Source organism: Malaclemys terrapin, chromosome 1 (genome assembly GCF_027887155.1).
Source record: "Malaclemys terrapin pileata isolate rMalTer1 chromosome 1, rMalTer1.hap1, whole genome shotgun sequence".
In the NCBI taxonomy this organism is placed as follows: domain Eukaryota; kingdom Metazoa; phylum Chordata; order Testudines; family Emydidae; genus Malaclemys; species Malaclemys terrapin.
In genome coordinates this window covers 118551185-118577773 of record NC_071505.1, presented here as the reverse complement: position 1 = coordinate 118577773, position 26589 = coordinate 118551185, and the positions used below count along the sequence as shown (strand labels likewise).

The window sequence follows — 26589 nt, the reverse complement described above, 5'->3', positions numbered from 1 at the left end:
ATTCACTAAACTTCCTCAGGATTTCTTGATTATGTTTTGCTTTGCTTTGTTTTGTTTTGTTTTTTTAAAAAAAATCAGTAGGCTTGGGCTATCTTCCAAAGATGTGATTAGGTAAGTTTCAAGCCAAACCTCTCAAGCTTTACTCATGAGATAAGTGCTAAACAATGGGCCAGATTCATGAAAGCTTTATAGATTTACTTAAAAGAAAAAAAAATCTGATTCAGCCAACTCATTAAAAATCAAATCAGGCAGTTGGGAATCTATTTCTGAGATTTGGGAAATTTGAATTTTTTTATTTTCTGAAATGTTTCAAAAGTCCCTTCTTTCATACCGCGTTTCATGGAACTCAGACAGCTCTTTCAAAAAAATCTTTTTTTTTCCTGCTTGATTTCAAGCAGTATATTTCTCATCACTGTAGGAGGTGTTTAAAAAAATGTATTTCTTCCCTCCCTCTCAACCCCTTTTTTATTTTAAAAGAGCGACTTTGGTTAGCTTTCAAAAACTCAAAAGCCATCTGGAATTTTTTGCCAAAGGTTTGGCAATTAAAATAATGTTTTTCTATTTTTTTTAATTCTTTTTTTCTCTCTAAAAAGCAAAAAAGAATATAGTACTTGACAGCATTGGAAACTGAAGTCCTCTTGCATCCAAAGAAGTGGGCTGTAGTCCACGAAAGCTTATGCTCTAATAAATTTGTTAGTCTCTAAGGTGCCACAAGTACTCCTGTTCTTCTTTTTGCAGATACAGACTAACACGGCTGCTACTCTGAAACCTGAAGTCCTCTATTTATCCACAGAAGGACAGCTGAATAGGTAACCTTTCCCACAATACCTCACACTCAACCCTGTGTCTTAATCCTGACATGCAGGTACTATAGCACTTCCAGGGATAAGAGGGGATTTCATACTTACTAGTCCTTGGCCACTCTTAGAGCAAAGGTACCAATTAGTGGCAACTGAGCTAGTTCTTGGGTACATGGACACATTTCCTACCTGAATTAAATTGAAATAACCAACTTTTTTTCACAAGGGCCATCAAACAACTATTATATGGCAATACCTTTGGCCAGCACAAATTACTCAGATACTATGGTAATGGAGACCACATAAGTACCTAAGACAGACAGACATTTAAAACTTGTGACCATGAGGTGACAGCCTCCACAGCCCATTATCAAACATATATGTAGAAGTAGTGATGGAGTTTTCAAAACCTGGCCAACTCTTCGTTTTCTAATGTTTATTTATTTATTTATAAAAGAGGGAAACTATTCCTTGCAAGTGTGCAGAAAGACCATGTGACTTAGAACTGGAAAGATCAGTAGCCTACCTGCTAATGAGAAACTTGCTGCTAAAATGAGTTCATTAGCTTTCATTTTTGCTCGCTGCTGATCGATTCATGAGCCACTTGTGCAGGCTCTGTAAGCAGAACATAAATTATCAAATATATTGATTTCTAAAAGAAATAAATTAGGAAGTCAGTTTTTACCATCTCCCCAGCATATGAGTCTAGCCAAATGGCCTTCAGAATTCCTCCAAAGAAAACAGTGCTATGTTTGCAGATATGCCATTTCTCAAAAGGCAAATACTCTGCCTGCAATCTAGCTTTACTGGCATCTCAAGGAAGCAAGGAAAAACCTGCTTCAAAAAGTGTTATGACGAAAACATACAATACAATATGCACAGTTTTGCATGAATCTGCATAGGTGGCAGCTCAAATCAATCAATCAATCAATAGTAAGGAACAATTGTGCATGGCCAGAAGTGAACTAGACTAGAGGACCAAAGAGTTCTTTTTCCATCTCAGATTTCTACTATTCCATGGCCTTGTTCATATGATCTATGGAGTGAAAGCTCTGGCATCTCACAATCGGTACTAAATTTTAAAAATAAAGGGATTTTTTTCTTTCCAACAAGTGAACTTGGCAATGGAGGCACAAAACCTGTTGAACACTAATTAGCAAATGTCTCATGCAATAGGAAATACATCCATAAAGTCATGATTTTCAGCATGACCGTCCCTAACGTAACCCAAGCTACCCTGACCAAAGCATCCTCTCTCGCTCATAATAAAGTATGATAAAAATTAATACTTTACACTTGTAAGGCACCTACAGTCTGAGAATCCCAAGGACTTTACAACACTGTATCTCAGTAATGTGCACAAGGCCACATAGACCCTGATACAAAGCATATTAAAGACAAAAGCAGTCTTCAGTGGGCTTTGCATCAGTTGCATAAAGGAGTCAATGAGAAACAGAACCAGAAAACCTGGTTTAAACACTAGCTGACATTCCCTTCCTCCTCATGACAGTCCATTGAAGAAGACAGGAAGATGGGAGGTCATCCCCCTCCTCCCCGCATTTTCCTCTAGAACAATGGCAGACCAGTGGAATGGTCATTCCGCATCTCTCCACACCCTCTCTCAGATAAATGTTTTGTTCTAAATCCCACATATACAACAGTCTAACACAGTAGTCCAAATAAGCTTCAAAACAATCCTCACCCCCTTGCCCTTCAATAAAAACAATGGGCCAGACCGTCATCCTCTGTAAATCATCGTAGCTCTCTCTGCCAGAGAGAGCTGTGCCAATTTATCAGTGGAGGTGGAAAAGTAAGACATTCTCACTCCTAAATAAATGTAAATTTAGGAAAAAATACAAAAACAATAAGGGGTTAAAATGAACAGACCAGAGAATGTTGCCTAATCCCAGTTTACTGAGAGGACCTGTCGTTTTTTTAGAAAGTTGTCCAAACAACAGTTTAATATTCTACACCAAAGTGGCTATTAATCAAACAACAAAGGCTCAATTAACACATAGCTGTTGTCACCTGGATGTTAAAAGCCTTTTTTTTTTTACCCCTTCTTTCTCTTTCTCTCTCTCTTTTCTTTTATGCTACATCCTAACCCAAATGTGCCTCAGGGCCCTACAGGGAGGGGGGAGGACGGGACTGGGGAGATTGAGAGAGAGAGAGAGTCTTAAATACCATCTCTCCTCTAGGCAGCAATTTCCACAGATGAAGAGGTCACCACTGTTTAACAGTGTGCTGCCACGTTAATTTAGTATGACAAGATAAAGCAGTAATCTCTGCTCGAAGAGGCTGTAAACCGCCTGCTATCCAGGGACATGCTCGAGTCGATTTGCACTGTATATCAGTTTATACAATTGCCGTGACAAAGCCCCCTGAGTTCTCTCATGTAAATCTCTCTCTCTCCCTCTCTCAACTTCGCTGCCAGTCAGACAGCATCGGATCTGCGGTAAGCTATACAAACTTAATGTCTTACGCATGCCAATGGACCCAAAAGCCCCCTCCCCCCAAGAGAAGATGTTTAGGACTTTGATAATCCATTGATCCCACTTCCATATCGGCTTGTATTTTTCAATCTGTCGTGTTAAGTTGTCAGAGGGGGCGATTAAACCGATGTTTCATGTTCCGAGATTTGCGTTCCTGGGAATGATAGTTTTCAAAGCCTTTCTTGCTAGGTTCTGTTTAAAGATTATCCCTAAGAAAGCTGATGTGAATATTATTACTGGCATAAACCTGGTAATAAAACCATAAAGTGTTTTAGGTAAAGACATTTTAGAGATATTCAGGGTTATAAACATAAGAGTTTAAAGCTGGATAGAATTTGGAGGTTGTTTTTTTTTTTTTTAAACCCTGTCAGCTGTGTAGTTTTCTCTGCATGAAGCAAAAACACCATATGTAAAAAGGGGAAAAATCCCTAATGTCTCTATCTATGTAAAATAAATATAATTATAGAATCACTGAAGAGGGCATAACAGAACACTGAACAACCTAGTTAGAATGAAATCAAAAGAATAGAGAGCATGTGGTGGTTATCAGGAAGCAATAAACTCAAACAAAATATAGTACAGATATTTAAAGTAAAATAAATGAGAAAATTATCCACTTCTCCAGCAGTGTGAATAGCTAAGAATTAAAAATAGATATTTTGGTCTGGTCAGTTGACTTATATTGCAATACGTTGCAACTCTCATGTTCCATTTTGCATTTCTAGATTATGTCTCTTCTCTCATTCACATCTTATTTGTGTTGCCTCCCTGCAGCCTGTGGGCACTATACAATTTACAGCAAAATGTGCCAAAAAGGTGAGCTATTGTAAAAGTGTACAGAGCCAAAAGGTAAAGCTGTGTACACACATGTGCGCACAAACAGCACTCTGGATTAAACACAGATCAGGAAGTAAACTAGACTTAAGACTGCAGCACAGCTGACAAGTTGTTGTGGATAAGGCTGACTGTTATCACAATTTCATGACTCGTACATTATTCAATATATTTAGCAACCTATGGCATTAGATTTTCACAGTTACACACTACAAAGATAACTGGTAAAATGAGATCAATTTCTGAAGTCAGCATGATGTACATATAGTGTGTTGTCATTACAGGATTCAATTTTAAAAGGAAGCCTGACATTCACTAAGGTCTCTGTTTAAGAAAGTCACATGCCTAACTAAGCACATGAACAGCTTCAGATTCTACTGGTTTGAGAGACTTTCCCTATATTTAAAATGTGGAAGACCACTGGAACCAGTCTAATCTCTCAAAATGGGAAAAGAAAAACTTTTCAATGTGTGACCTCTATAAGCCATGAGGCATTATTACTCATCTCTGATTTATGCTGCTAACTAATAACAATATGAACTCCAAATTGCATATTTGAGGGTAAAATCTGTAATATTAACTTTATATTGTTGTTAGCTAGGTAAACAATTTAAAATTTGCTTTCACTGAATATCCAATGTTAAAATTCTCTTTCCATGGGCATCACTAAACCTAGTATGTCTAGTTTGCTAGAATATTCATGGAAAGCAAATACAAGATGAGCCCAGACACAGTTAAGTGAATCCAGCTACAAAATTTGAAGGAATATTTACATAAAAACATACTAGTTTTTGCAGTATTAGTCCAGCTCTACTTTGCCTTTACTACATAACACATGTTACTCAAGAATCTCCACAAGTCTGAAGCATTACTTAAAGCTCACAACACTGTGCACAATTACCATTTTACAGATGAGTAAACTGAGGTCCTGAAAAGTGAAGTGACTTGCCAATGGTAAATCAACAACTGAGCCAGAAACAAAGTCCTAAATCCCAGCTTTAGGTACTAGATTACAATTGACTCCTAGAAAAATTGCCACTTTTTGTTAATAATATAAAATAGCATTTGTATGCAGCAAATGGTGCTTCATATAGCAGGTAAAGACATAGGTCCTGAACCCACCATAGAGAGTGTAAAGTCAGAAAGCTACACCCAAATGATGCCCCAGTGAATTCACCACAAGCTATCAGCTGCAGGATTGGAGCTATAGTCTCTACCCCAAAAAGCTTATCGTGTCAACTGACCACAGTAAGGCACATTGCACATCATTCACAAATAGGGCCCTCTCTAGGTTTTTTGCCGCCCGAAGCAACAACAACAACAAAAACCTCCGAGAGCGCAACTGCCAAAGCAAAAACAAAAAAACAAAACAAAACCCAACAACCCGGAATGTCGTCCCTAGAATTGTGCCGCCCCAACTACCCGGAATGCAGCCCCTGGAATTCTGCCACCCCAAGCACGTGCAGTATTTACTGGGTTCCATTTTTAATTGTACATGCTGACATATACAACAATCCTGAAAATCTTTAAATCAATAATTTAAAAATTCATAAACTTAAATTTTCATTCCTTTACAGACAGACAATAAAGTGTGACCAAAAAACAGCCTTCTACTTGGAAAACTATCAAAGGCAGAATGAATTGAGTATAAATTCAGTTTATGAATGATGCAGGGAAGAGGTAAATCACAGACACTGTATCTAAAAGGTAAAGTATGCACCACTAAGAGCTAGTCTACACTAACCGCCCAGATCGGTGGGTAGAAATCGATCTCTCGGGGATAGATTTATCACGTCTCATCTAGATGGATAAATCGATCCCTGAATCGACGCGCTTATTCCCACCTTGTCAGGAGGAGTAAGCACTGTCGATGGGGGAGCCACGGCAATCGATTTGCCGCCGTCCTCACAGCGGGGTAAGTCGAATAGGATACGCCAAATTCAGCTACGCTATTCGCGTAGCTGAATTTGCGTATCTTAAATCGACACCCCCCGTTAGTGTAGATCTAGCTTAACTCTGTATATATGAAACTTTATCTAATAGGTAACAACTCCAACCCTAACACTTAGGAACTCAGGCAAATTGAGGATTTTTCACTCTGAAGTGCAGAACGCTCGATACTTCCAGTATAATGGAGATAATTTTTCAAAAATTATTATATTTATTTACAATAGAATCCACGTTGTGCTAAGTAACTTCCAAACGTTCAAGGATTTGCCTTGACTAGGAAGAAAGGTCATGGTTGACATCATGTTGGTTAATGTTAGCTACCACAATGTTAGCCACAATCTCTTTCCTAGTAAAGACAAGGCCAAGGAGGCCATTCCCTGATCCAAATTATATACTGTACATAGCCTTAGAGTGTGAGTATGTATTTTTGGCACCCCTCAAACATTACAAAAACAAATTAAACATCAGTTTATACCTCCAAAGCTACCAGAACTGAACCCCACACCAAACATAAAACTCTCCTCCTTCATGCCTATCTAACATTCACCAAGCCTTACCCTCTGCTGCAGCCCACACAAATGGATGTGCCTTACAGCCTGGCATGATGGTCAGCAGAGCAGGAGTGCTTGTTTCTGAGTGAAAGTTCACTGCAAAGAATGTTTTACCCTCTAAATAGAAATGAACGTCTCTGCTGACTGCAATTGTGGAAGTTAGGAATGCGGAGAGTGGTGGTCTCTCAAATAAGAAGGTCCCAAGTCTTAAATAATGACTTAAAGTCAATCTGGAACCCTACAGGCAGCTAGGGCAGGTCATAGAGCACAGGTTTTGTGTGCTGCCACTGTGAATCAATGTTTAATAGGCCACTACGTTGTGGAACAGCTTAAATTTCTTTTTGAGTTGGTGTGTAGAGTGCATTGCAGTAATCCACTCCTGAAGTGTTGGAGGATTTTGTCCTTTCTGTAATATCCCTTGTTATTTCACGTCATCAAAGCCCCAATTCTACAAAGGGCTCTAGAAGAGTCACTCCATGAGAAGTCACATTAAATAAGTCCCCATACCAGCATAAGGGCCCATGCAGGCAGATCTTTTTGCAACATCAGGACCTTAACATTTCAGGAGAAGGAAGGTTTCTGTCTATGTAGCACCTTAACACACTTTGGGCATGATATAATATAATGGTAATGTAAAGCTTTTATTGTCACTTGTTTAGAATAATCTGCATACATTTTTTCTTGCTTCTCCTATTCAGTCTTTGGCCTACGAACAGTTAATTTTGTTTTAGAGCCATCTTTCCCTGAGGCTGGCTTGAGTTCTAAAAGCATAAAGAATGGATGTTGAAGTAAACACTACTTTCACAGATAATGATAGCATTGTTTATGGTACTATGGCAAAGTCATCCTTGGTTAAATTAGGCACAAACTCCAGTCAGTTATGTCCAATTGCTTTATTTTGTGATGTTAACTTCACAAGATTCATTGAGGTTGCTGTGCTTCCATAAGAGAGGCGATGCCTCATCTGCTCACATGTACTGTATTTAAACAGTAATTAGGAACAACACACTTAACTTCTTTATACCAAAGCTGGACAACAAATACAGGCCAAACAATTTAGTTAAGGGCTGAGCTTCCCACCAATCCAAAATTTTGCAGGATCCTTCTTACTTGACGGAGGAAGTTTGGTGTCCTTCACTTTTAACTGAAAATACTTTTTAGTGCTGGTCCAATGGCACTGCAGCATGGCAATCTTTTTTCCATTGGGAGATTGTGCATGTGCCTTTGGAATTAACCTGCCTAAATCGGGCATGCACACTTAGGCATGCACATGTTGAAATTTTGAGTCTGTGTTTTGCCAGAGGCCCTTCTTCTGCCATGAAACTCCTATAAAATTGAATAAACCATTTAATCTAAGAAAATGATGGAGAGGAAGTTGACATTTCACTGATACACTCAAGACAAAAGGGAGTAGTTAGTTCAAAGGGGGAAAAAAAGCATGGTTGGATGACATGACGGTTAAAGTGTCAGCAGCTGCCTGGAGCCATATCTGTATCAGTACTCTTGCCGTTATTACCACTGCTGGAGCTGCAAGTGTTAGCTAAGGGAGGAAAATCTAGGGTAGACAGAGCCTAAGGAAGGTTAATTTGTAGGACCTGGGAAAAGGTGCTTAAATTAAAGGGAACAGGATGAGAAAATCAAGATATAGCAATGGGGGAGGGAGGGTGGCAAAGACAGGGTTGAAAAGAAAGGAGTACTCACAATAGATATAAATATTAAGATGAAAAATAACATCTTAATAATAAAGAGTCACACGTTTGGATTAGATTGCAGGGTAATTCCTAAAAGGAAGGTGCTTCGGAACAATCACTGTTAGATAATGGTCTTTACTGAGACAGTCTATCAAGTAAGGTCTTCAAAGAAAGGGTTGAGCAGAAATGGGCCTAATGCAGAGAAAAGTTTTGTGTAAGGCTAGCAGTAAATGCATTGGAAGTGATGAATGCATGGATTACTGTTGCCAGTTCATCATCTGGGAAAATGGGAAGAAATTTTGTTCATGTTAAAGGTGGATTTCCACATTTTTTACAATGGGAGTTGTCTGGTCATCTAGCTATAATGATGAGTGAAACAGGACCCCAAGGTTTAGATGACCTGGGACAGAGAACTTCAGTGTTCCTGGCTAGTTCTTAAAAGCATTACCCCTTTTTCATCAGCATCTCCTCAGACTTCTCCTCAGTTTTAGTATGAGGCACCTAATCCTCACGCAGATGATAATCTCCTCTAAACATAGTGAGATGGCATTGGCTGTGTCTGTGGAAAATAAGATGTACAGCTGGGTGCCAGGAGTACTGTTGGCACTGAAGACTCTGTCTCACTGTCTCTCTAAGTGAGCTCAGCTAGCTGTTGAAGAGAAGGAAGGACAGAATAGATCCTTGCAGGATCGCACAGGTGATGGATTTGGGTAAGATGAGCTGTTGTTCATAACCACTCTCTGGGCTCTGGTGGAAAGGAATGAGTGGAGCCATTATAGTGCTGTACCATCTACTTCAGCTGAGTCGTGCATGTAGGTCACAACACTTTATCCATTGCCATGAAAAGATTATCTTTCAGTGCCACAAGAGCTTTCTCCATGCCCTGGTATGAAGCACCTAGGTTACCAATAGATGTCATGTGTTGCTGGAGCTTGGCTGCCACTACAGTCTCAATGCGTTTGCCAAGGGATGGGATGTTAGACATAGGACATTAATTTGAGATGTTGTCCGCTTCCAGGGTTGGGTTTTTGACAACTGGAAGGGCTGCTGCTTCTTTTTCGAGGAAGGTTGGAAGGTGTTGATAATTGCTGTTAGTAGTGTGCCTAATTATTCTTCGTTGGCTGTCAACATTCAGAAAAGGGACAGATCTGTTTCACAGGTGGTGGCTCAACTATTCCTAAGGACTTCAAGTTGCATGTTTGTACCTAGCTCGTTTCTGTATAATTTTTCAGCTATCTAAATGAATCAGGTGTCTGCTAGTATTTATGTGAGAAGTTTAAATGACAGCTTTTCTAATATTAAATCATTGAATTGAAGGTCAGGTGTGCCTACAATTGCAAACAATGGATACATATGGGTTCCCACTGCTTCTATAAAACAAAAGGTGTTTACTTTTCAGGTGATTATTTTCTGCTTAACTGATTTCAAATGGATCTATTAAAAATTAGTGCTTTACACTAAGGCTATGTCTACACTACAGACCTTAGAGCAGCACAGCAAATACAGACACTCTGTGTCAGCAGGAGAGAGCTCTCCCACCACCATAATTTAACCACCCCCAACAAGTGGCAGTAGCTGTGTCATGGGAGAGCGTCTCTCGCCGACATAGTGCTGTCCACACCGGCACGTCTGTCAGTGAAACAGCCGGGTGTGTGTGTGTTTTTTTCACACCCGACCGACAAAAGTTTTGCCAACAAAAGTGAGAGCGTAAACAGCCTCAGATGCTCAACACCAACCTGCCATCCCTCCAAGACACACACGCATCACACAGGCCCCTCTGATTTTGTGTCCATGAAAACTGAAGTCACCCCTCCAGAAAATTTTCAAAGAACCTATAAATATCAAGGTTGGCTTCAGCTACTTATATTTACCATTTTAAGTACATTTCTAGTCCTTTTGTTTGAAAGTGATCACTGGAATTTTTTCCTATTGTGATTTCCCTCTCTAATCAGGAGTCCTTTATTGTCCCCTAGAGACGCAGACAGGCCTTTTGGTGCCTAATCAAACCATAGCCGTAGGTCCCTTGCTTTAGAGATGGGACTCCAGACCAATTCACAGCTGTTGGGGAGGAGTTGCTTCCTTCACAGACTGCTGCCAATGGGCCACCTCAGATTTCAACCTGACTGCCTCTCAGCCAATTATTTTTGCTAGGATAGTACATCTGCTACAAAGTTTAGGTGACCACTATACACACAGAGGGGCAACTTGATCAACAAAGAGGCAATATAGCTTGGTGGACAAAGCACAAGGGACTCCTATGTAACAACCCTGTGCCTCAATTCCTCCATTGCCTTAATTTATGCCTTAGTTTCCTCATCTGAAAAACTGAGATATTGTATCTGGTTTACTTTCCGCCTCACGAAGGTGTTGTGATAATTAATTCACTGCCGTTTGTAAAGCACTATATAACTGTGAATAGACAGTATGTACAGAAATAAATGGGGGCAGGAATCAAGAGAAACAGAGGAATAAAGCTTATAACAGAGGACAGACAGAGGCTAGTAACTTAAATACAGTGGTGATACTTTGTGTGCTGTACATGTGAAGTGCCCCAAAGCTTTCCCTAACCCAGTCACTACTGGACCCTGTGGATTAAATGGAAATGTCTAGAACAAGGACTGTACTGTATAACTTCACGAGCTACTTGATCAGTCTTAGCTGATTCTTCTTCACATGTCCTCATTCCTGAGAGCCTAGGGGTAGTTTTCTGAAACAATGCAAGTATAAAGATTGAAAAGATCAAACTAAGATACAAACCTAGAATTATATCTATGGAAACAGCTTTCATGTGCTACTTTGTGATGACATTTATAATGCAATGTTTGTAACAGTGTATTTTCATCCTATGATAGGTATCAATTTCTCATAAAAAGAGGAAGGAGAAAAGGAAAAGGAAAAAAGAAAAGATAAGAAAAAAAATAAAACGAATCCCCAGAAACATGCAAATTTATCACCATTTTTGCTTTTTTTAATTGAACTGGCCTTGTTTACATAAACTTGTCCAGTTCTTACAGAAACAACAGTTTATACCTTAAACTGCAAAAGTAGGAGTGTGTGTGTATGTGTGTGTGTGTAATCATGCTACCTACTAACAATTTCATACTGCCACATTGCACATATGGCTTTTAAGCTAGCTTTATCTGAATCTTTGTGAATCTATTCTCCATGCTATTAAATTGAGCACATTCCTCGTTGTTCAAAAGTAATTACACTTTTGTCTAGAGTGTAGGAGACTGCTCTCCCCAAACAATGAAATTCTCATTATTAGAGCAGGCACAATAACTGCACTGGTGTTCACAACACTGTGCATTGTACCATCACAATAACTTATCCTAAGCTTGGAAAGGTACATTGGAAATTTAAATGTCTCTAAAAGTACTTTAAAAAAAACTATTTTCCACAGTATAATTAGGATCCTATTTTGACATTTTAAAAAGCTACACACATCCTCCCCACACCTTCTGAGTAGCAGCCCAAGTGCTCTGGTTGCACATTATTTTGGCCCAAGAACATTTAAAAAAAAATGTGTGTATAACCACTGATCTATTGGCAAAGTGTAGGTCAAGATGTATGCATAAAGGCAAAACTCAAACAGAGTATTGGTGAGTCTCTTATTTTTGAACAAATGGAGGAATAGCACAAAACAATGTGCAGGCTAAGCTTTTTATTATTCTGATTCTTAATATCATCCAAGCTTCTCAAAATACTTTCCACTTATGCAGGAATCACTTAATTCACTGAACAGTGTCACTTCTAGGGTCAAACACTGAAAGTATTTAACAATGTACAGCAACATTTCAAGCCAATTTAAATCAAAAACTTAAGGTGAGTACTGGATCCAATTGAAACTGCAGAGGCAATGTAGATTGGCAAATGTAGTTACCCAGAGTGGAATACGACAAGGACAATGGCACAAACACCCCTGCTCTTGCCAAAGGATCTTTCAACGACAAGAGGTCAGAACTCTGATTTTACATCTCATCTAATCTTTGAACAATATTCAACAAGAAATAGCCTTTACCCTTCTAGAGAATGATCATCAAAATGTTCACAGTATAGTTTATCAATTACTATACTCTGAATCCTGCCACTTCTTCTGTCTAGAAGACTGCTGTGGTCATTGCTGGTTCCCATTACTACACTTTGAAGATGACACAAGGACACTTTATATGTATGCATATGCCAAGATGAGGCAGATCAATCGTAATTAAATCAAAAATCCCAGAACATTTGTCACAGAAGGGCCAAATGCTACCAGTTCTATTAGGGTACTGTATCTTTGAATGGGGGGCGGGGGGGGGGAAGTCTTCAAAAGAGATAGAAATGCATAGTTTAATCCTGCAGTGCATTTCAACTAAGGCTAGTTCTGGGCCTGCTATTAACTTTCTAAGGCGAGCCTCTATATATTTTAAGGCAAAGAGTTGGTCTTGTACTTACTTTTCTTGAGCCTTTGGCTCAGATTCTGACAGTTTATCCTATTTCAAGAGCATGGACCAGACTCTTCATATTTAGAATTATTTCTTTCTTGCTTTTTCCCTGAGCATCCACCCTTCACAGTTCTTGGCTACAGTTACTTTAACTGGGAAAAATGTGTTTGGATTTTCTTTTTCAAGTCACCAGGATTTTTGTCATTTTCTCTGGGATCTTCCTAATCTGGATAAAAATGTCTGGCAGATGGAGAACTATATGGCTAGTTTCTTCCTCAACCAGGAGTAAATTTGAAATAGGCTTTTTCTGAGAAGGAGGCAAAACTTTCTTTGGTTTATGTCCCTGCCTCTCAGATGTATTATTCAACTCCAAAGAAGATACGGAGATTAAGCTCTCCAACTCCTCTGATGATTTGACTGAATCTAGAAAATTCCCTCCTTCTCTGGGGTTCTGCCTTCCTGTCGTTTGGACCTATGTCTCTGCACTGAAGTTCAGAGATAAGACTTTCCAGGACATGGGCTAGAGTAACAGGGCTTGCTCTTATTCAGAAAGGCAAATCCAAGGAAAGTCTGAGGTCAGGTAGATTTTCCAATGGCCCTTCTGTTGGAATGATTCACCATCTCACAGGTCTTCGGATAGCCCAGCTCAGGGGCAGTGGAATCAGGGGAATTGGGGGGCCTAGCACCCTTACATTGGAAATATTCTGCAGGCTCCACCTGCACATAAACTCTCACATGCTGGGGGTTGCAGACAGAAGCAAAAGTGGGACCCAGAGGAGCTGGAATGGGCCTGGAAGAAGATAGGAACTTCCTTCCCAGCCTGGAGGTGGGTGCCTGCTCTTCCTCTCTTCCCACCAAGTCTTTGTACCTCCCCTCATCCCCCCTGTCCCAGCTGGCGGGAATTATAAAGGAAAGCCCAGGTGAGAGTGACCTATCAAATAAAGGGAAAAATTCAACCCCTACTGAAGATGCAACAGTGAGTAATAAGTAGAAGGATGAGGCACGCCAAGAGGCTCCTTACGCCCTAGGTGGTTCTCCAACTCTGAGTTTCTTTGCTATTCTTCTTCCATAACCAGGTGCTGGGCAATGGAGCATAAGGAGAGGAGCAGTGCAGTGAACAGCAATGGCTGATGGTGCAACCTGGACAATTTCTTGCCTGCTCTGGATGGCTTAGCTCTGGGTTTACTTCTGCTGGTTTTGTCCCCAAAGCTGCAAGCAGGTTGTAGACCAAGTGTAAAAAGACCTGGGGACCTCTTGATACCGAAATACCTATTTTCTCCAGAACCATGAATGTCCCTCATGAGGTGCCCGTTGAGAGACTAAGCAGACAGCATACAAATTTGTTCATGAGGGATGCAATGAGGTAGGAGTGCCTTATGACATGGGCTTAAGACTGGCTAGATGCCTGCCCAGAGTTGTCTGGTTGTGCCTTCTTATTAGACTTGGCAGAATTTGATTTTTATTTAAATTTTCACAGATAAAAAATGCTTAAAAATAAACCGATATTTTTATTGATTTAAATTTCCCACAGTTGCACAAAATTATGGAGGGGTGGTTCAGACAATTATTTAGTGACAGTAGACATTGAGAATCAAAATGTTAAAGCTTTATAAACTGTTAAAACACAAATTGTCAACATCACATGTCAAAATACATCAAGTAAACATCCTCAAATCAAACTCCAATAAATTCCCGAGCTGCACTTTTCTTACTCTGCCTGGCTGTAAATTCTGATAATCACGGATGGAAATATTTTCTTGTTGATTTTTGTGTGCGTGTGTGTGTTGAAAGTGACATTTACTGATAAAAAATGAATCCTTCCAAGTCTACCTATAATATACTGGCGAGATCTGTAAAAGGTATATCCTGTGAAGGCCATCATACAGCTGTAAAATGAGAATGCCAGGATTACTAGTGGAATCAGTCGGTGTAGTACACAAGTTGCTAAGAGCATGAGGCTGCTAGCGCTCTCCTGATAAAACAGTGTTGAACTGCACTGCGTATGTGTGTGCACCTGGATTTACAATACCAAATCAGATAGGAACAGTTCAAGCAGTGGAAAAATGACCCTTGTAATGCTGCCAAGGTGAATAGGCTCTATGGGAATGGATCCAGTAAGTGCTGATCACACAAGTTAAAGCCACCTACAAGTTGTCAGAGCTCTGTGTTCATGCTTTTTCTCTGTGGGATATTAAAGATGGGAGGAGAGGGGGACAGAGGGAGAGAAAAGGGATCGTATTACATGTATATTGCTTACTTTCACTGGTCTACTTCATGCACATTGATAGAAGTGCACTTCTTTCACATAGGTCAGGGGAAAAAACCAACCCCTCACCCCTGTGCACACACACAAGAAGAAACTGCTTCAAATGCACATGCTATCAATACATTCCATTCAACAAAACTGTCTGAAATGTGCAATATATAAGTATTATTAGATGATACAGTATGTTGTTTTGGTGTTCAATTAAGGCCAATGTCATGCAGGAAGTCAGAACAGAGGACCATTCTGGACCATCCTAGCCTTAAAAAAATCCTATGAATGAATAAGAATACAAGTCAGTCAATTAAACTACAGTTGAATATTTCAGCAATGTCCAGATAGAATACACTTGCTGGGCTCCTTAGAGGACAAGTTATATTTACTCATTTAAGGCTTGGTCCTCTACTACTGGGAAGGTACCTCTGAATTCAGTGGCAGCAGGAAAAGGACTTTATATTTGAGAAAGCACCTCTCCTGGGTTTAGGTGCTGTACAAGATTGAAAATCCAAACTGTAATCCCAAAGAAAATTTTTAAGACAAGGGATCTCACACCAAGCCAAAATACAGCATAGCCCATACGACAGTACAGCTCAGTATTCCTTTGACTTTAATGGCACATTAATGAATAACATCTGCACAGCACGTGTGGTGGAGGATCAGAAGCAAACAAGTTAAAAAAGCATAATAGCACCCCTGAGCAATCTACCCCACAAGGTTGTTCTTCAATTTTATGTTATAATAGAGCAATATAAAATTGAATGGAAGAAAAAAAAAAGGGAAAGAGATAAGCAAGTTTTTTCATCTAGGAAAGCAGCTCCAGTGAAAACACACTCACTTTTTCACAAAGGGGGGGGTGCGGGGGTATCTAAGGCTTTTTAACGTAGAGGTTGTTGCACAGCTGTAATAGCACTATGGAGTTATTTCAGGCTTTTGTGATCATAAACTGACACTTACTGTATCATTCTTTTTTTTTTTTTTTTTTTTTTTTTAAAGTCTTCAGATATACTGGACCAAAATTATCTTTATTTAAAGTAAAATTTAGAGTGAATTTAGCCCTCCTGAAAGCTGGAGACTAAAGCAAAGTTAGTCACGTTTTCACAGGTAAGTGCTGTGCAGACATCTTCCCACCATAGATCTCTGCCAATGTACCTCAGCCCTGGTTTTAAATACCCCCCTGATTTTCTACCTCTATAAAAAAAAAATGTATTATAATATTCTAAACTAATAGTCCAAACATGTCAACTGATATTTCAGTCTCATTAATTGTAAGAGTGGAACATGGGAATGGGCTTTTTGGTTTGTTTTTAAATAAGGACAGTCCTGGGCCTCCAATGGACTACTAATTTTGGTCAATTGGATCAAAGTCCATGAGTTGGTTTGGCAAAGTGTAAACTAACACCCATATGTACAGATATTTTGGCTTCTTTCTAAGTGAGGATTTGAACCACGGTCTCCTGATGTTAAAGGCTGGCAATAAGAAAATTAGCAAATTCACACATAATTAACCACCGTGTGCAAGACAGACATCAGCAGATCCAACTTCAACTTTTTAAAACAACCAAATCCAAAGTCAAGCCTCTGTTGCTCTATTTTATCCTTCATTCACCCTTTTGTGCCTAGATGTTGCATAGACCTCAATGTATGCATTATATTCCACATGCTAGGCAAAATATTGCTATCACTAATGGTGCTCTAAATCCAGAGTATCTACTAGTAAATGAACAGATACACTCTGGATTTCTGTAATTAAGAGCAAAATTTAGTGCCCTCTGCGCTAAAATAAATGGACAAATGGAGGTGAGTGAAAGTAGAGTTTGATCCTTAACAGAATGATTTAGCGCTGGCAGTGGGGGTGGAAGGCAGTCCAGCTAGGTCAAAGCTGTCACATTATTGTAGTATGTGCTGTACGTGTGACTCTGAACTGTATAACGGGCATATCTGGATGCCAAGCTATTGTAGACACAAATCAAAGAATGGATGTAAGCACAATAGACCATGAGCCAACCTACCATTGTATTGTGCTGAGAAGTGGGAGTCCTATGGCCACAACTCTCTTGCGTCAGCAGAGAAACTGGCTGAAATTCCTCAGAGTGAGGCTTGTTGGGAAAACTCACATGCAAGGGAAGGTGAAAGGCTGGGAGCCCGTCACTCTCCTCTTCTTCCACTTTCTGTCTGCTTGTCACCATGGCTACCTCTCCATCTGCTTCCCCATACGGAGAGGCTGGTCGCTTGGAAGACATCCTGGAAGGAACAAAAGAGGAGAAAATAATGAAACCTCCAAATAAATCCTTAATGCCGTCATTGTGTGGTTAGGGGCCATTGTAACAGAAATGCCTTTTTTGTGCTGGCAGAGAACAGGAAACCATCCAAATACCACTGCAAAGCATACACAATCAGGAACAATGGCCAAGCAGGTAGCAACAGAACAGTGCTTGTTTGTTGTGAGAATAATACACTAATACAGCACTCTTGTACTCCGGCTTCTTAAACATGAAAATTCACCTAAGAACACTGTATAATGAAATGCAATTCCTTTTTAAAAATACCCATGTAGTTTTACATTTTGCAAGAGCCTATAGAAAATGGATCGCCTCCCAATGCAAACTAGCATCAACTTAGCTTTTAAGGGACAATAATCTGTTTTGTTCTAATGATATCCAAGAAAGTAAATTTAAAAAAAATAAATAAATCTTGCTTTCAAGCTAAAATTTGTGTGTTTCTAAAACCACCTATCAAAGTGAAGGGTAAACTATAGTATTGTTGGAAGAAAACTTATAAGGTTCACAAGTCTGGTATTTATAAGCCTCTAAACATTTGGATGCTTAAACTATCTAAACTGCTTGACACTACAAAAATCGGATTCTAAAGATTGAATGAAGATTATCTGGCAAGATATCCTGTACTTCCAATTTACAGTTGCATCAGAAATATTGTAAGAGCAGAATACATAGAACACACACATAAAACATACATAGAAAAATCACACCCAAACTTCCACTCAAAACTTGGAACCCCCTAAAAAAATTTCACAAAATAGTTCTGTTAACTTTCACATCCTTCTGCATCTCCTGTTTTCAGAAGAGACCAGAAAACTCAAAATATCATGAGAAAAGCTATATTCATCATGGTATTTCCATCCAAACCAAGCAGTAATAAAAACCTCACAAGATAGCCCAATCCCATGAAATTTCCAACCTGGTTTTCAGAACAGAGAGTTCCAGATAAGTATCCAAACATTGGGGACTTACCCAAACCTTCTGAGGTTTGCCATCACTAATTAATTTACCACTGTTCTTGAAAACCAAGGCTTGTGTGTGGCATAACGGACCTGTGTTCTAACAAAAGGCATCTGTTGTAAGGAATGGAATCAAAAGCAAGAAAATACTGATTTTAGAGGCAGGAACACATTCAGCCAGGATATAATCATGGGGGGAGGGGAAGAGAAATAAACCAGTTATATTACTAAGAGCAATACTACTACTTAATGAAAAATAGATATTCATGAGATAGAAAAGTGAAGATTGTAAATAAAAGTTATATGGAGAAGCTGAATTGAATAGTAGAAGATTGCTGCTTCTCCGAAGTGTAGCAATTATGATTCTAATTATGCCTATTTTTACACTTCCCAGTTAAAACCTGTGTTTCAAAAGTCCAGCAGCCTCTTGCACCACATGTGGGGCTGCTGTGATGTGAAGCATGTCCATACGATTTGGCATATTGAACACGAAATGGTTCTTAGCGGCAGTCAACTGGGTCTGAAAACAAACTGCAACTTTAAACAGTCCTTTGTTGTGACTTATTTTGCTTTTAATGATCTCATTTTGAGTTCTGCCCCCTAAGCCACATTAGAGTATATTAAGAACTCAGTCCCCCGCAAAAAACCCACAGAACCTACACTTAGTTGCATATCTCCAGTCCATCTGAACACCCTCTATTATCTATATGTAGAGAAACAGCCTGTATTTTCTCTGTTTGTCTTATTCCAATAGGCTAGCACTATATATATATCTATATAGATATAGAGATATAATCTCATCACCTGAATTCTGTTTTCTAGACTCGCACAGTCTGCATGCCAGCTCAGAAACATATGCATATGGACAGAGTTCATCAGATAGACTCTTGCTAAAAGTACTCTATGCTTAGCTGAGATGGCTGTCATGTCTGAAGTCCCAGGACCCTAATTCCCTGCTGCAGAATCCATGTGAGTTATTCATATTCTGCAGTAGAAGAGACAGAAACCTATGTTTAAATGTTCAAAAGTGATTTTGAGTGCCTGTTTTTGGTACTCAGTTTTAGATGCCTTAAAAAGAACCTGTTTTTTAGGAAGTCTTACTGTCTGAATATCAGGGCCCTTTATGGTGACTCAAGTTAGGCATCTGAAAATTGAGGCACTCAAAAACATTAGTCACTTTAGGCCCTAGATTTTAATGTAGCTAATGCCATGGAAAAATACTGTAAGCTACTGTCAAAATTCTCCACAGCAATATACATTGTGACCCTTTTATCCACAGTTAGGATCCCTGATCTGAAATGAGGGTCTCTTCCATATACTCTGTACCCAACTTGTGTGAAGAACTTTCACAGGCGTTAACATAGAATAAGTGCAAATGAGATCACACAGTTCCATTGTGTAGTAGGGAGAGGGGAATCTGACGAGCATTTCAAAATTCTTCTACTAACTCCACTCCTGAATATATGGTTCCCACTACAGTTTAAATTAGCTTGCCAGGATTCATCACCTCCTCCTGCTGGCCACTGCTTTCAAAGGGAACAATTAAAGTTCTTACAGGAAAATATAAAGAAGGGACGGAAGTGGAGAAGAGATGGGTGACACATTCTTATTTATTTTTAATACAGAATACTATATTTTTGGTCCATAACACCATGGGCCAGACTCTGAACCACACAGTGCAAAGGGGAGAGAGTACAAGAAACTTTCTCCTACTTTGCCCAGCCCCTATAAGGTCCAGTCACAGATGCAGTAGCAACTGTGATAAGTGTTTGACAGAGAGCAAGGACTGCTCCCTTCATGTCCTACCCATCCTAATGCAAGAGCGACAGTTAAGCAGGTGGGTCCACGGTCCTGCTTCCAGTCTTCACTGGCTTGGAGACTGAGTAGGACACACACAGGAAACTAGTTGCACCATTCTGAGGTGCACTCTCTACACACCTATCACGTGCAACAGGGAGTTCAGGGTTGGATTGTGTCTTACTGGTTGCAGGGCTCTGTCCTACCCTCTACTTGAGCCAATGTAAATCTGATACAATTTGGCCCTGTAATAATATCATCATCACAATTTGGCCCTGTAATAATATTATCACCATCTTTAGCATTTAACACCAATCCTGTACAATAGAATAGTATTTACTTTTTCACTTCATATATCTAGGAAACTCACACAAGTAAAGGCAAAACATTAAAACTATTCCAACCTGAAACCCCATCCTAAAGGGCAGAAAACGTTAGAGGGTGTAGCAGCAGAAAGCATCAAATTGTTCTGATAGGTTCATGGGCTGAAAACAACATGACAAGGTGAATTCATTCACTGCTAGTCTTTTCATTATTTCCTCAGCTTTATTGGTCCCTATTATGAATGTTAAAGACTCCCACACTTTATATCTTTGAATTCTCTCTCCCCCCTCACCCTCCTCACATTTTGAACATCTTCATTTTCCTACTGGGCTAATGCTAGGTATTAAGTGAGATTCCCATATCCTTTATACAAGTAAACCTGAGCTCTAGTTATATATAATATACAAAGAAAAATGGTTAAATTGATAACCTTGTTGCTCAAAAACTGAGCTCTTTTACCAGGTCTATTCTTTTCCTTACCATTTTTTTTAAATTAGGTGTGGCAAAGAATATACTGATATAGCACAAAAATGCAACCATCTTGGGCCAAACCCTCAGCCAATGGAGAGTTACATCAACTTACACCAGCTGAATATTTAGCCATTACTTCTCTGAGCTTCGGTTCTCAGTTATACCAGTGTAAACTGTGTGTTCATACTAAGAGCAAGAAATAGGCATAGCTGGTAAAGACAACTAAATAATGGACCAAATTCTGAGCTTTGATGCACACCTCTCTTTGAAATCAATATGTTTCTGTCCATTGTATCAAAGACAAAATTTGGTCAGAATAATAGTATAACCACAGGTAGTTAAGAGTTGAATCAGAACTGAATTTTTGCCTATCACCAATTCATTTCACCCAATACAAGCACAAAACAAAGCAATATGGTAATAATTTTCTGATACAGACCTGAGTCCACAAAGTTCAGAATTGCACTCACACCCCAACGCTCATGTGCATTTGGATTCAGTTTTCAGCTAGTTGTAGAGATAGGCTTGAGTTGGATCCATGTTTGATCTGAATTTATCCAAAGACTGAAGTGCAACTCAGGATTTAGATCTGATGTTCCAGTCCAGACCCATTACTAATTCATTTAAGAGGACCCTGTTCTTTTAGGAAATGTATCTTGGTTTGGAATGCAGAAGACACAATTAGCAGATCTATCTTTTCATCAAGTAAACAAATAAGTTTGCTGTCAATAGTTATATTTTTAGTTCAGCAAAATCTTATTCTTCTAACTCATGGTAGGCCAAAATATGATCTATACTATACTATGCATGTGAGCTATCTGACAGCAGTAAGTTCTTCTTGCCTTCAGCTCCACCTGTCCATTCACTCTCCCTCTAGTTATCATTTATTCTTTGTCAATGAATCACATCAGGATTTCAGTCTTAAAGTCAAAGGGAGTTTTGCCATTGACCTCAGTAGGGCCAGGATTTTCCTCTAAGAGAATAAATGCTATGTTGCATCCAAATGCAACACTTTATCCTCCACTGCAGGGAGTGCTGGTTCCAGTCAAACCACTTCAGTACACCAAAAGTACAAGTTAATTTCTTCTAGATACATTTGAGTTTAGTGCATTGAAAACAGTCTTTCAACAGGCTACACCTTTAAACAGAGGCCCATTTAAAAGTCCCCCACTATATTTCAATTTGTTCATTTGGTTTTGGATCGTTTGATAAGTAATTGCATACCCTAAATAAATCCACAGAGGCAGCCAGTATTCAAGGAGATGGTGCCCTCTGGTATATAACCAACATCAATCCCAATTCAATCGCTTATGCCATAAAATTATGAAACTCTAATCTTGTTACATTCAGCAAAATACCCCAGAAATGTTTCAGATATCCACAAAGGCTTTTGAAGAAATGGCTTATCCACGTCTTTAAAAGTGACAAACACAGATGTGTCAGGAGAAAAAGATACGAGACTGTAAATCTTAACTTGTTGGGGAATTAATTAAGGGATTCATCAATCATTACACAGCTAACACCATATATATACAGCCAAAATCCCGTCAGCTGCCACAACCTACAGCAATCTACAGGTTAAAAAACTCCAAAGTCCTTCTGTTCTGACTATTTATAAATGACTTTGTATAATCTAGCATTAAGACCTGTAATTATAAAACAGCATTAAAACAGGCCTGCATAGTTATGGATAATTATAGCTGGTACACTTTTTAAAGAAATAAAAAGCTTTTCCATTCAAACGCAGGCTTTGCCTTTTTGACAGCTCCAAGTCCACAGGATGTAGAGATGATTTAAATTGTACGTCAAAATTTTGACTGTGCAAGACTTTTCCTTTTTCCCTTATCAAGAAAGGCATTGTTGTTTTCTCACCATAACCAAGCATGACAGCGCCTGACTGTAGTCTTATAACTAGTTTCCAAATCAGCATGAAAATGCTCACCTCCTGAGTTTCTTTGCTAGAAGCTAAGTCCTTCTCATGAGCAGAGTTAAAACAGCCAAACCCCTTCCATGGATAGTAGACAAAAAGCTGTATTTTGGGGCAAGAATGGACACACAGAAAAGACTAGCAAAGTTCTCACCTTCTGCAAGAATTTAGGGGTAACAAACTAATAAGGAGACGGTGGCATGAATTTACTCTCGAAGGGCCTGATCCCTCGCTAACTGATATCAGTGAAAAGACTTTCACTGACTTCTGGAGGCTTTGGATCAGATTCTGTTCAATCTTCTAATGATAGCATGAGACCAGAGGAGAAGAGCAGAGACTGCAGTGGAATCTACAGGGGCATTTTCTTTTAGTAAATGTAGTACTTATAGAAGGTGTTCAACTGGGAGCCCTGCAGACTCTGCTTTTCCACAGAACAAGTACAGATTATTAGAGTTGGGCACCAATATAACATTATATATCTATATGTATAGATATATAAAAAAATATATATATACACACAGGTAAGTGACAGTGCAAAATTCTCCACATACTCACCAACACATCTCACCTCTGATCACATTTAGATATGCGAAAATAGTTCTGTTCCCAGGTTCATTCAAGCGGTCACCTCTCTGTAGAAACTCCCAACAAGGACTACAAACTCATGTTAATTATGGTGGTCATTTTGGCATCAAATTCCTCCCTGTTTACTTCCAATACATAAGTAGTACCTTCCTAACCAAAAAGCCCTATTCATTTCTTCAAGATTACCCAGGTAATAAAGCTATTACTCAACACAAGTAAGGGTGGCAGAATCCAGCATTTTGTCCCACCAGGAACTGCGCTGTTACCTCAGCTCCTTCTATACAGGTCAGTGTAGTCTGCTGGATCTGTTCACCAGCTTGGATACAAAACAGTCAGCTGTGCCCAGCTCTGTTTTAGTCTTCAAGGTACGCTCTCTTACACAGATGCAAAAAATGTAAAAAGGTAACAAAAGTGATAGTCCTGACCTGGACTGATACTGCAGGGTCCTCTGCCCCCTACCAGTAGCTCAAGGTTCACAGCCCTCTCTTAGTCTCGGGGGACAATAGGACCTAACTGCCTTTTGCAGCCATCAAGGGGGGGAGGGGGGGGGAGAGAGAGAGAGAGAGAGTGAGTGTGTGAGTGTGAGAGAGAGAGTGAGTGTGTGTGTGTGTGTGTGTGTGTGTGTGTGTGTGTGTGTGTGTGTGTGTGTGTGTCACTTACAGAGCTGGGTCTGCCACTTATATCTACCAGGTGGGAATCAGAGCCACTTATTAGCTGCATCTGCTGATTCCCAAGCCTGCTGGGCTTCTCCTTAGGCCAGGGCTTGCTGCCCCCTGACTCTGCAAGCCCTTCAAGGAGCAAAGTGCCCTGCTACAACTTCTGACAGACTTCAAATAGTAACTATTTTGAATCACTTGCAGTCTGGCTTGCAATTTTTCACTGAAACAGTTCTGCAGTTAAAAAAAATTGTTAATCAATTAAAATATGTGCACAAGAGTTAAGTGGAAAAATATGTCTCAGCTGTCACTCATACTGGGACATCATAATCTATTAATTATTACTTTCTAAGAACATATCAATCAGCCACCTTCTTCAAATGTATGCACATTACAAAAACTTTATTAAAAAAAAAGTTTTAAATGGTTTTGCCTTTACAGTGAATAAGATGACTCTGTTAATGAAAACTAAACTCACCGAGGTGGAGACTGTATAACAGTCTTGCATAGAAAATTATTACAGCAGGTAAAGTAGCAACCACTACTATAGTTAATTTTGCCTAATGATTTCCAAATTTAACCCTAGTATGTTCACTCGTTCTTCTCTTTTCCAAAACTTTCACTTTTCAGGATTGACCTTTGACTGACAGTGCTTTTTTTTTTTAAATAGTTCAGTTGTTTCTGCGTCAGAGCAAGGTGGGGCGTGGTGGGGGAAGACCCTTTCTCCATTAAAAAAGAAGGGGGGGAGGCACAGTTTTAATGTATAACAGCCCTACTGCCAAAACAGCAGGAAAGACAGCTGATATTTATCATATTTATTCTTTTTGAGGAGACTTGTCTCTGAGAATCCCAAGGGAACATGGTTTCAATTTGACTGCAGGTATAACTAGAAATAGTCAAAAACTTTCCATCAAAACTTTTTTGTAAGTACAAAAATTTTCACATGAACGTCTGCTTTACTTGACATTTTTCTATTTTTAATCGGAAAAGTGAAAAACTAATAAAAGGGAGGGATCAATGAAGAATTGAAATTTTCCATTGACATTATTATATATTTTGTTGTTGTTGACATTTTCCATGGGGGGGAAAAAAAAACATTTCTGACTAGTTCTAGTATATCCCTTTGGGAAAAATTTCATGCTGCATATGCACAGTGTATTCTGCTGACCTTGTGAAGCATACAGCTAATAAAAGACTGGCTAACCTAGTTAAGAAGTAAAATGGTTCCTGCAGCTTTGCTGAGGCTAAGAGCCCTTGCCTCAACCACTGCATCCTTTGTAAGGTGATGAAGGAGCTCTTAACAAGAGGACAAGCTCCACTCACCTACTGTAGACCTTATATAGTTCTTTATTCATCTGTAGATCTCAAAGAAAGGTATATATTATTTTATACTTTGCCTAGCTGCAGCACAGCAATGCTAAGTGACTTGTGCAATATCACACAGCAAACAAACATCAGCTTGAGATCTGCCAAATTTACTATACTGCAATGTCTTGTACTGTATGTCAGTTAAAAGAACTAAAAATCTAATACCATACGCAGAGTACAGAAACAGTATAGTTTCTGTAGGATTGGACCTTGCCTCTGCAGATGGGTGCACTTTAAAAGATCAAGCCTCAGAACTTGGACTTTTGCAGTGCTCTCAGCAAGAGAAGAGCCCAATAGTCAAAAGGCGTCTACAATCACAGTAAACACACTAATGTAATGGTGCCGTGTCAAACACGATGAGCATCTATCAGCACAAACTCTGAAACAGCAGGATGCAGTCATTGTTGATGTTTCAAGTAAACTGAGCCTGATCACTGGCTTCTTTCATGCAAAGAGCCTCTGCTTGGATGATTTTGAATTAAATCCACAAGCTTACTTATTTTCTAGTATGTCCTCTAAATTAGCCCTTGCCTCATTTTATTTCTTTACTGTTTATACCTCTACAGCCATTTCCCTATTAATCTTTCCACTTAATGAGCATATCTTATTTTCTTCTCTTTCCTTTTTAACATTCATCCTTCTACCACAGTGGAAATTGCAGTTTTTGGTGTTTGTATTTGTTTTTCCTGTAAAGGTTTATGAACTAGTCAGCATTGGGCTATTGAATGTCACAATCCCTACAACATTAGGTAAGCGTCACTCTTTTACCAGCTGAACTACAAATTGGGATCAGATCAAATAATTAGACAATCAAAACACTGAAACCTTTGGAGCTTTATTGTAGAAACTGCTTTTTGAAAACAATGAAAAACAATATTTCTCAGTCAACCTCCAGTTTCAGAGTGGGAAAATTGTGCTGCATTCTGGAAGGAGTCTATTCATCTTTCCCCACACACATGGACATATAAATAATTTCCATTGACATTAGTGTCAAATGCAGCAAAACACTGAGCTGTTAAGTCCTCTAAAAGTTTGACAATTATGAATGGCTTACATATTACAGAGAAATGTGAGCCAGCACAGATTCACTTTTGACTCTGCACAACTTTGGGGGCTTACCCTTGCCCCTCCATAGTAATTGCTTAATCAAACTGAAACCAAATTCTTTACCCAGCATAATATTAAATAATGGATAATGTTAGTTAGAATCAACATTAA

At 39.2% G+C, this 26589-nt stretch overlaps 1 protein-coding gene across 9 annotated transcripts in view; it reads right to left on the bottom strand.

The window, feature by feature from the left end:
• SOX5 (SRY-box transcription factor 5) overlaps window positions 1-26589 on the bottom strand; it is an 822966-nt gene that overhangs the window by 297541 nt on the left and 498836 nt on the right. For 7 of the 9 annotated variants that reach the window (XM_054036563.1, XM_054036572.1, XM_054036525.1 and 4 more), the window contains one exon: window positions 17018-17249. In XM_054036563.1, coding sequence (XP_053892538.1) covers window positions 17018-17248 — 231 coding nt within the window. In that variant the 5' untranslated portion in view covers window position 17249. The remainder of the gene's footprint in view (window positions 1-17017; window positions 17250-26589) is intronic. The other 2 variants (XM_054036578.1, XM_054036586.1) reach the window with 1 other exon arrangement.